This window comes from Syngnathus leptorhynchus, chromosome 15 (genome assembly GCF_054491065.1).
Source record: "Syngnathus leptorhynchus isolate UIUO chromosome 15, UIUO_Slep, whole genome shotgun sequence".
NCBI classification, from domain to species: domain Eukaryota; kingdom Metazoa; phylum Chordata; class Actinopteri; order Syngnathiformes; family Syngnathidae; genus Syngnathus; species Syngnathus leptorhynchus.
Window position 1 is genome coordinate 6,768,065 of NC_141209.1, and position 10,402 is coordinate 6,778,466.

General features: G+C 40.3%; 2 protein-coding genes across 3 annotated transcripts; one reads left to right on the top strand and one right to left on the bottom strand.

Moving 5' to 3' along the window:
- Positions 1–737: 737 nt before the first annotated feature.
- chmp3 (charged multivesicular body protein 3) lies at positions 738–4,305 on the bottom strand. The gene is made up of 6 exons (XM_085932503.1): positions 3,733–4,305; positions 2,704–2,764; positions 2,311–2,490; positions 2,114–2,235; positions 1,850–1,964; positions 738–1,510 (listed from the first exon to the last, which is right to left on the bottom strand). Exons 1-6 carry the CDS (start codon positions 3,775–3,777, stop codon positions 1,374–1,376), a joined length of 660 nt encoding a protein of 219 aa, XP_085788629.1. The 5' UTR covers positions 3,778–4,305; the 3' UTR covers positions 738–1,373.
- A 263-nt stretch (positions 4,306–4,568) lies between these two features.
- On the top strand, positions 4,569–10,379 carry hspa4l (heat shock protein 4 like). Of its 2 annotated transcripts, none has more exons than XM_085932498.1 (19): positions 4,569–4,920; positions 5,599–5,656; positions 5,745–5,885; positions 5,951–6,073; positions 6,150–6,249; positions 6,398–6,531; positions 6,609–6,853; positions 6,919–6,995; positions 7,064–7,215; positions 7,299–7,405; positions 7,806–7,939; positions 8,039–8,235; positions 8,319–8,390; positions 8,459–8,611; positions 8,684–8,809; positions 8,895–9,002; positions 9,072–9,191; positions 9,314–9,475; positions 9,557–10,379. In XM_085932498.1, the coding sequence occupies exons 1-19, from the start codon at positions 4,814–4,816 to the stop codon at positions 9,746–9,748; spliced, it is 2,508 nt and encodes an 835-aa protein (XP_085788624.1). In that variant the 5' UTR covers positions 4,569–4,813; the 3' UTR covers positions 9,749–10,379. The 2 variants fall into 2 exon arrangements, with proteins under 2 accessions (XP_085788624.1, XP_085788625.1); XM_085932499.1 differs by having other exon boundaries at positions 8,322–8,390.
- The last annotated feature ends 23 nt before the right edge of the window (positions 10,380–10,402 follow it).

Consider the following 10,402-nt stretch of genomic DNA (forward strand, 5'->3'; position numbering starts at 1 on the left):
AATTTCAAAAACCTCTTAGCATGCTCCATTTTATAATAACTCTACAAATGTGGATATATAATTTTAATCTGCAAAGAAAAAACACATTTTTACCAAGCTATATTTCAAATCGGTTTAAGGCGTGTCACTCAATACGTGCAAAAAAGACAATACTAATTTATTCATTAAAGTTTGGAATGGTGTAAAAAAAACCGCTTAATTTATGTAAGAATGTATGCAAATGTATAGAAACAGCTCATTATAATGCATTGTCCAATCAAAATTGCACCAATTTAGTTTTCACATCACAGTGTAGATGTTCTTAATAAAATGACTACTACTATGTGTCATAAGACTTCTGCTTGCAATTTGAACAAATGGTGCTTCTGCGTAGGACTTAAGCTGTGGTGAGCACTATGCCTTGAGATGTAGGTGGTGCCACTTCTCACTTGGCATTTAGAAGCCACTAATCAAGAAAGGTTTTGTTACAGTCAAACACTAGTATTCACTGGAAATATTGTCCTGGCCATTTTAAGAGGCAAGTGAATTGCTTTAAAAAGTGGGGTGTCCAAAACGTATTGACTGCATTTGCTTTTTTTCTATTTAGAGCAAAATACTGAATACAATGAAGACTGGAGCTGTAGAAGCCAGTCTAAAATCTATCCTTTATACTGTATGTGAGCTGCAAATTATTCATGTCGGTCAACCCTTGGGGTATTGCAATATTCCTTGGGGGATTGCATTATTACTCATTTCAGTCTTGTTGTCCTTAAAAGTTTATTTCACCCCATTTACATAGAAAGTAAATATACATAAATTGCACTTCCACAATACAGATTCCCTGTACAGCCATTCCAGAGCCTTTGCACGTTGTTTTTGTTTTTTCCCTCATTTATGAAACAGTTTTGACGCTCAAAGAACTAGTTTGGGGATGTACGCGTGCATTTTTATGACAGGTATAATTAGTATAGTAAAGACACTGTACACAAGTCTTTAAAAAGATACGAACCCAACAACTCTAGTGTTTTAGATAACCAAGACTAATTAGTGATGTGAATATTTTAATGACCACCTTGTCAATGGTGAGTTGGAAACAAATAGCCAACGATATTTTAATGTCCATAATATAGGACACAAGAGGACTAAGATGAAGCACTATAGGCACAATAGGCTTTCCATACTTACATTATTTACACTCTCAAACCTTCTAATTGTCTTTGGATAGTATACTTACCAAGGATTACCATTGAGAATAATTTTTTTTTACCAAATCATTAGTGGCATGAATGACCCACAAATATAACCCCAGATAAATACGTAAACTAAATAAGAACAAGTCGCAGAGAGTACTACTCAGCACTGCTCGACCTGTATTGTCTCAAAAAAAATCCAATTTAGCTTCGAAGAGCTGCCAGTCTGGACTGCATTTGTTCCATGTCTTCCTCAGACTCATCCTCTGAGACTGCGGTTGCCCCTGAAGGCATCTCGGGCAGGGCGTCTGTGACTTTGCTGGGCGCTTTGCCGAGGGCTCCTAAACACGAAGCAAAGCATTCAATAAGAACATTTGTCCTGGAATTACCAAGTGCCCAATTCTCATTTAATGCCTATAACCATTTTTTTATACTCAAATACATGAATTACCATAACACTGTGTTAATATCCATTAGCTCATCCATGACATTTTGCTTTATATGTTAGCATTAAGATAGCAGACATGAGATGAAATTGTATGGTTAAAATTTCAGTCTAAAAAAAAAAAAAAAACGGATTCTATTTTATTCGGTGAAAAATGAGAGAATTAATTTAGTTCATAAATTAATAAAATTAGTGGCCTGCGCTGATTTTGTGAAGCCCACAGATATGTCGTCACCTGCTGTGATCTCAAAGAGGATATTGTCAACTTCCTCCTCAGCCGCCTCTTCCATCTCTTCTCCATCTTCCATGCTCTCAAACGTGTCCTCCAGCATTTCCTCAATGATCCCAGCCTGGAAAAATAAAACATAAGCTGTTCTATTTTGACAGCCTTTTATTGAAAGCGGCTTTAAATGTACTGTGCTCCTGACATAAGCGGTTTTGAAAATATAAACCTGACAAAAGAGGTGAAGAATTGATTTGAGGCAATATGGCTACAGACCTTCATCATCTCCTTTGATAGATCCCGCATGGTGGCCTGTATCTCTGGGATTTTGACGAGGTTCTGCATGGCTTTCATCACCTCTGTGCTCTTCTGCATGGAACCGGCCACACGCAGTAAAGCTAGAAAAAATAGGCAAATACAACCTCTTTGCAGGCATTTGTAGAAATAAAACACAAGTGAGATGCGCAACTCACAAAGCTGATTCTTCATGCTGAGTGTCACCGAGTTGAGTTGAGCTTTCGAGGAATAGAGCTTCGAGACGGCTCGTTTGGACTGAATCATCTCCTTGGCGAGAATCACACAAACATCCCTCTGACCCTTTTTGGCAGCATCTTTGATGGATCTCTTTACTTTTTCCTCTTCCCTTTGAATATCTGGGACAAAAGATGTGAATTTATTATTTGACAAGAGCCTGAATGTACACTGTAACAATCAGTTCAGAAATGATACCAGCAAGTGAACCAGGTCACTTCCAAATGTGGATAAAGAATCAATAAAACAAAATGGACATCAATGATATAGAACCTTTAACATTTTGTTGCACAAGCTCTTGAGGCAATCAGTGCAATTAGTTAACATGTCGTTACCTCTAATTTGTCTGTCGAGCGATCTTGATTCCTTCCTGATTTTCTGAGTCCACTCATTTATCTAGACAGGAAGGGCCAAAAGTAAATATACATTTTAAATTGGATTCATTTTATGACACCTCCATTTGTTACAATTACACAACAATTAAAAAGGAATTGAAGTTAAAAACAAATCGCTTCACAATAACAATGTTTTAATGCGGCCACCAGCCCCATTAGTCTACACCCAGTATTCTGATTAATAAGGCATTTAAAAGGACATCATCTTGCCAAAGGGCTCCTCTTGCAAATGTCACATGACCAATACCATTATACAGGTGAGGTCATGACCTGAGCCCTTCAGCACTGTGATGTCATTTTCAGTCGACAGTCAAGTGGCAAAATGGCCTGATATGAATTAAAAACGGGTGGATTTTGTAGCAACATTCATATATTAATCAGAATGCTGTGATTAGACTAGTGAGGGCGCATAGATCATGTTATTGATCTTTGACTTGATTTCTCTTTTAAGGATAAAAAAATGCTCGAAATGTCCTTCAACATTGGAACATTCCTTAAACCTTAACTGACCCGTTTCAATAAAATCGTCCCAAGAAGTATGTTCTGTGTTATAAGCGTAGAATGCACATAAAATCATGCTTAAAACCGTGCATTCTCACAAATGTTCAAGTCAAAATGTAATTGCCGTGCTTTGTTACAAATATAAACAACGGTTATCTTGGTGGAAGGGTTCGACATCATGTTTGTTTACATCGAGATGATTGACAGCTGCCTAGCTTACATGTTAGCTTGGCTAACTAGCAAGCCACTACAACATGTTATTTGTGATCGCCGGATCTGTTCATTTGGGACACGGACTTAAATTACACATAAATTCAAACAAACATAAATTTCAGCTATTATGTGTTCGTAAAGGACGGTACCGTGATTTGCTGAGAGCTAACGTTAGCAAAGTTAGCGCTATCATGTTTGACTATTATCAGAGGCTTTTTAAAAATGTCACCCGGTTGCTTCATGGTCAATCCTTACCATCTCTTTCGGTGGCTTTTCCTGTGTTTTCCCGAACAGTCCCATTTTAGCCAATATGGCTTTAATATTGAATTATAATCTTACTTGGTGGAAGTAGATAGCTCCCTGGAAACAATATAAGACTTGCACTTCCTGTTCTTGTTCAGTTGGCCCAGTGCGGATATAAAGGAACAGTGCCTTATCTATCCAGCAACGAGGCAAAGGGATCGTTGAATCAAAAGATAACGAATAAAAAGACTAAAACGATGTTGGTAATCTTGGGTTTGATTATCTGCCTGGGTAAAGCTCAGCTCAGAAAGAAAAAAGCCTGATTGAAGACTTAACACCGGGCGAATCCAAAGGAACGAACGTAAAGGCCAATTAGCATTTTCTTTGTAAGATATTAAATCATCAATGGTATTGGTTAGATCCAGAAGTTATTTATATACATAGAATTTACTGAGTTACTTTATTTTAATTAGCTTTATAATAGCAGACCACTCTTGTCGTCACATGTCAAACTGCAGCACTCTCAAAATGAACAGCACGTCATAGCTCTTTATATCAATTTATAGTGAGAAAGAAAAAAACAGCTCAAGAAAGCAAACACTACTCCAAGTGATTATTATTATTATTTTTAAAACATTTTTAATCGCTAATTGTCTTCGTCATCGTAGCACTGTTATGACGTTTATAAAGGTTCCCATTTTCCAGCAAGTTCTCGATTGTTCCGTTATCGACCGCTACACGCGCCAATCACGTAAAGGCCGAGAGGATGACACACCAATCAGTGACGTGTGAAGGCGGGTCTTACACGCATCAGCTCCTTAGATCCTTTAGTGATGTTTACGGTCGCCTCGGAGTTGGAGAAACCGTTCTGGTCAACGTTTGCTTTAGGATTACGCCGGATGAGTTGGCTATAAACAACCCGAATTACATAACAGCGCGTAATTTACTCAGTGCACTTGTAGTTGACGGACGTGTTAATTTTCAAAGGAGTCGTATATTTATTTTCATTTGAATAGCAGGGATACTATTTTCCTCACAAGGTGACAAGTGCACAAGGATAAGTGTCTCAGGAGGGTAAATAAGATCTTCCATCATGTCAGTGGTCGGCATTGATGTGGGTTTCCTAAACTGCTACATTGCCGTTGCCAGGAGCGGTGGCATTGAGACCATCGCTAACGAATACAGTGACAGATGCACGCCGTAAGTATAACAATAATGAAATAAATAAATGAATAAAAGACAGGCGTCATCGCGGAAGAAAAAAAAAAGCTGTCCCGTTGCGTGATTGTTACGCAATGTGTGCGTCTTGTGTGACGTTTTAACAAGCGGCGCTGATGCAGGCTGCAGCCAGGGCAGGGATGCTGCTGCCTCCGGATGGGAGGAAGGCCTTTTAATTTCAACCTAAACAGGTTGAAATGAATAAAATTTTCAGCACGAGCAGTTGTAATACCCAGTAGAAGTTACCTAGTAATTCACATCATAGTGTTGCGGTGTGTGTTTAAGTTCAAACTTGCTTGGAAGCAGCTTAAAAGCAACTTGCCATCTCTTGTGTTCAACTTTACGTCTGTACATTTTTTTTTTCTCATAAAAATTTCCCCTTGAAGGGTTAGAAATTTGCATTGAAACGAAAAAAAAACTTGGTGTATTTTAGTGTTTAAATACAAAAATATATGGTCACAACAACACAAACACATTGAAGATGAACAATCCTGCCTTTGTTTGTTTGTCTTTCCCCCAAAATTGAAAAGTGGCTAACTTTCTGCTCTCACTCATTCATTAAATTTGTTCTCCGTCGGCCGCCTATACATCTTAGCTTGATTATTTCTCCATAGTTCACTTCATCTGCTGATGTACTTGTCTCTCCTCATCCCCATCAAGGGCTTGTGTGTCTTTTGCCACCAAAAACCGCATCATTGGAAATGCAGCCAAGAGTCAAGTAAGGCCATTCACCTACTGTCATCATATTCAAAGTGACTCAGTTGACTTCGATGGGCAAACAATGTTTTCCCCGCTCCCCCCTACAGATGATAACAAACTTCAAAAATACAGTCCATGGCTTCAAAAGGTTCCATGGCAGAGCATTCGACGACCCCTTTGTGCAAGCAGAAAAAAAAAACCTACCTTACCGTTTGGATAAACTGGCCGATGGAACCACTGGAATTAAGGTAAAATGTTTACAGAATTTAATGAATGATTAAGAGAGCAATAAATAGCAAAGTGTCTTTCCCAGGTACGTTATTTGGACGAGGACAAAGTGTTCACAGTGCAGCAAATCACGGGCATGCTGCTCAGCAAACTGAAGGAGACGTCAGAGGGCGCCCTGAAGAAACCCGTGGTGGACTGTGTGGTGTCTGTGAGTGATTCAAACATTCCTGCTGATTCTACTCATGAGCTTCACAAATTCAACCATGTTTGTTTTTGTGCCTTAGGTCCCCTGCTTCTTTACAGATGCTGAGCGAAGGTCCGTCTTGGATGCTACGCAAATAGCTGGGCTCAATTGTTTACGGCTGATAAATGACACCACTGCAGGTCAGTAGAATTGGAAGATAGGCAGAAGTGACTTTTAACCTGTAGTATATGAATTGGAATGCAAATATTCTCTATTTGGGTGGACATCAAGTTAGCATGATTCCATTAAAATGAATCAAGGTTAAGATCGTTCTATTTTATTTGCCAGTGGCGTTAGCCTATGGGATCTACAAACAGGACCTTCCCACTCCAGAGGAGAAGCCTCGCAATGTTGTGTTTGTGGACTTGGGGCATTCATCTTACCAGGTCGCAATCACATCCTTCAATAAAGGCAAACTCAAGGTCAGTCCAAGTCGCCTTCCATTTCTCACAAATCTCAAGCTTTTGCTCAATGAGTTCCACCAACGCTCGGTCACCAGGTCCTCGCCACGGCGTTCGACCCCTACCTTGGTGGGCGTAATTTTGACGAGGCCTTGGTGAATTACTTCTGCGAGGAGTTCAAAGTCAAATACAAGCTGCAAGTACGAGACAACCCGAGGGCTGTGCTGCGTCTGTATCAGGAGTGTGAGAAGCTCAAGAAGCTGATGAGTGCCAACTCCTCAGACCTGCCCCTCAATATCGAGTGCTTCATGAATGACATCGACGTTTCCAGCAGGATGAACAGGTCCAAAAGACGACGTTGCCATTTTGGCATGTGATATGATCTTTAACCTTATTTCCAACCCACAGGGGCCATTTTGAAGAGATGTGTGCCCAGTATTTAATGCGTGTAGAGCTGCCGCTGAAGGCCGCCCTGGAACAATCAAGTACGTCCCTATGATTTAATCCGCTCGGGTTACGTCAGGTGACGTTAAGTCAACATGTTGTGTGGCAGAGCTAAACCGGGACGACATCAACTCTGTGGAGATAATCGGAGGCGCGACGAGAATGCCGGCCGTCAAAGATCGGATCGCCAAATTCTTTGGCAAAGATGTCAGCACCACGCTCAACGCTGATGAGGCTGTCGCCAGAGGTTCTGCTCTTCAGGTGGCCATTTTTTTTTTTTTCCATTTTCTGGAATAAATCTTACTGCGTGTCAACGTTTTGATTTTCGTGTCCTTCTGTTGTAGTGTGCAATCTTGTCTCCAGCGTTTAAAGTGCGCGAGTTCTCCATCACTGATGCTGTTCCCTTCCCCATTACTCTTCGCTGGAAATCATCAACAGAGGATGGACTCGGGTGAGGCCACGTCCCATTTTATACTCCTCCAAGGGGATTCCATCTTATGTAGCTTAGGGGCTTCGAACGGCCTAATTTGATGCCGAGTGAGATGGACCAGTAAAAATCCATCATGTGAATTAATAGAGCCTCCACCAAGCAGTTATTAACTGTTCGGGAAAGGTTTTATTTTATTAGTGGTGATATAAGTATGGTATATTCATGATTGTTAATTATGTAACTGATATTTAACTTCAGTCTTTATATTGTACTGAGTAGCCTGACCTTTTTTTTTTTCTATGTCAGAGCAAGTTTGATTTCCAATTGTATGGCTGTCATAACATTTCTCACATTTGCCATTACAGTCTTCAAGTTTCCAATATCTAAATTTCCTTCTCTTTTGTTGTTTTTTTTGTGTTAGAGAGTGTGAGGTTTTCAGTAAGAATCATGCTGCCCCTTTTTCCAAAGTCATCACCTTCCATAAGAAGGAGCCTTTTGAACTTGAAGCCTTTTACAGCTGCCCTCACGAGCTTCCATATCCAGATTGTAGGATAGGTAATGTTGAATTCTTTTTGTCACTCCGTGAATATCATCAACATTTTAAGACTATCTATATTCAATTCAGAAACTGTTTTTTCCCCCTTTTGTTGCCAGGATGTTTTTCAGTCCAGAATGTGGTGCCCCAACCGGATGGAGAAAGCTCCAAAGTGAAGGTCAAAGTGCGCTTTAATATTCATGGAATCTTCAGTGTGGCCGGAGCTTCCTTAATTGAGAAACAGAAAGGAGAAGGGGAGGACATGCAGATTGACGTAGAGCCGCTTGTCCAAAATGAAGGCAAAGTCGAGGAGCAGGTAGAAGCATTTCAGCTCCAGATTTCAGATTGAATCAGTTTTAATCAGTTTGTATTTTTCATTTCATTGTCAATTATATTTAGCAGACCAAAATGCAGGTTGACCAGGAAGTCCAAAGTGACCAGCCGAATGAAGATAACACTTGTACCAATAAGGTTAGTGGGATAGACCTCCTTTGTTTTCCATGCTAAAAGCTAAAAGCTAATTGTGTCATGTGATGCAGGGGGGTGCTGGTGGTGCAGGGGACAAGCAGGATCCAGAAGCAGTAGCAGGGAGCAAAGCCAAAGTGAAGGTGAAGAGTGCTGACTTGCCCGTTGTGGCCAGCAATATCAGACAACTCGACAGCCAAGTGCTGTCTAACTTTGTCCACTTTGAGGTGAGTCTCCCGCAAGATTATCTTCACGCTCATAATGTAATATTGTAAATGATTCTTGGGGATGTTCTACAGCGTCAGATGATCGTGCAAGACAAACAGGTAAAAGAGGCGAATGATGCTAAAAACGCTGTGGAGGAATACGTTTATGAACTCCGAAACAAAATCTGTGGCATCTATGAAAAGTATATCACACATGAAGTAAGTGCTGGTTTTTTTTTTTTCTTATTTTATTATGTTGGATATTCGAAAGAATTGATTCTTAAAATGTGTGTGGGACAAATAGGATAACAACAAGTTGACATTGCTTCTGGAGGACACTGCAAACTGGTTGTATGAGGAAGGGGAGGACCAATCCAAAGACGTTTATGTGGAAAAGCTGGATGCACTCAAGGTTTCTTTTCATTGGGTTACTAAAATTAGCATGTGCTTCAAGTATATTATGCACATTTGTCCTCTGTAGAGTCTGGATCAACCTATTCAAGACCGGCATAGAGAGCACGAGGAGCGGCCAAAGGCTTTTGAGGAGCTTGGCAAGAGACTACAATTCTACATGAAGTTTGTGGACGCTTACAAACAGAAGGTGATTCCTTTTTTTTTTTTTTTTTTTTTAATCTGTCCTTTCACTGCATTTGAATATTAAATGGAAGTTGATTTGAAGTGAAATTTTCCAGGATGATTCATGACATTCCAAATTGTCCACAGGATGAGCGTTATCTCCATTTGGCTGCAGAAGATGTCAACACCGTTGAGAAGTGCTTGAATGAAAGCATGGTGTGGATGAATAGTCAAATCAATGTGCAGAGTAAACTGGCCGTCACTCAAGATCCCGTTGTCAAAGTAGCAGACGTCATTGCCAAAATACAGGTGCGTGACGTCCATTCTTCCCCCAATTATAAATCTCGCTATATCTGCTCTGACTTTAACACACTTGTGACCTCCATGCAGGAAGTCCAAGATGTGTGCACCGCAGTGATCAACAAGTCCAAGCCCACGGTGGAGGAGACGCACGAGGTGATCGACCAAAACAGCGGCGCCCCTAATAACGGCCCGACGGCCAAGCAAGGCCCAGATGGGGCTGGGGACGCCAAGGGAAGTCAACACACAAAACATACGACAAAGGAGATGGAAGTGGACTAAGAAAATTCTCTGACATCTCCACGTCCATCACTATGACGACCATCAGCGAGCAAGTAGACAGTAGGGATAGCGTTACAGTACCTGGGACCACTTTTCAATCCTCGCCATCCACACAGGTGGATTGAGTGGATTTGTTCATTTCCATATTTTCAGTTTGCACTCTTCTGTCCATCCTCATGTGTGACTTTGGTGTGCTTCTACTCTCAAAAGTTTTTGATAATTAAACAAACCATGGAATAGATTGAAATGTTTGAGCTTTCGCTTAAAGGAAGCATTTGCCTTCTGTGCCCTCTATTGTAGAGCGTGACCCCCTCAGAGAGACCCAAAGAACTACAGTAGCCAACAGTTGTCACCAATTTGTTAGTTTGTATGCAGTAGTGTTAATTCTACAGGATATATTTGTATGTAACACATTTGGGAGTTAAATTTTATTTTAATATTTAATATAAGCCATCATATTTAAGGTATAGAAGAACACATTCCCAATGGTATCATGTGCTGACTTATAGTCTTTGTAGGAGGTGATGCAAATCAACTTTTTATGAACACCTATTTTTCATGTTGCTTTTCTTGCAAGTTTGCATGTAGGATTTAAGTTGAAAAAAATAAAAAATAAAACAAGTAAAAACAAGAGTCATCTATTGTGCAATCATA

Coding starts and splice junctions, on each gene's coding strand:
- hspa4l (XM_085932498.1), top strand. CDS start 4,814: ATGTCAGTGGTCGGCATTGATGTGGGTTTCCTAAACTGCTACATTGCC. Junction 5,657..5,744: donor GAAATGCAGCCAAGAGTCAA/GTAAGGCCATTC, acceptor TCCCCCCTACAG/ATGATAACAAACTTCAAAAA. Junction 9,192..9,313: donor TGGACGCTTACAAACAGAAG/GTGATTCCTTTT, acceptor AATTGTCCACAG/GATGAGCGTTATCTCCATTT.
- chmp3 (XM_085932503.1), bottom strand. CDS start 3,777: ATGGGACTGTTCGGGAAAACACAGGAAAAGCCACCGAAAGAGATG. Junction 2,491..2,703: donor GCTCGACAGACAAATTAGAG/GTAACGACATGT, acceptor CTTTTGTCCCAG/ATATTCAAAGGGAAGAGGAA. Junction 2,236..2,310: donor CAGCATGAAGAATCAGCTTT/GTGAGTTGCGCA, acceptor TATTTTTTCTAG/CTTTACTGCGTGTGGCCGGT.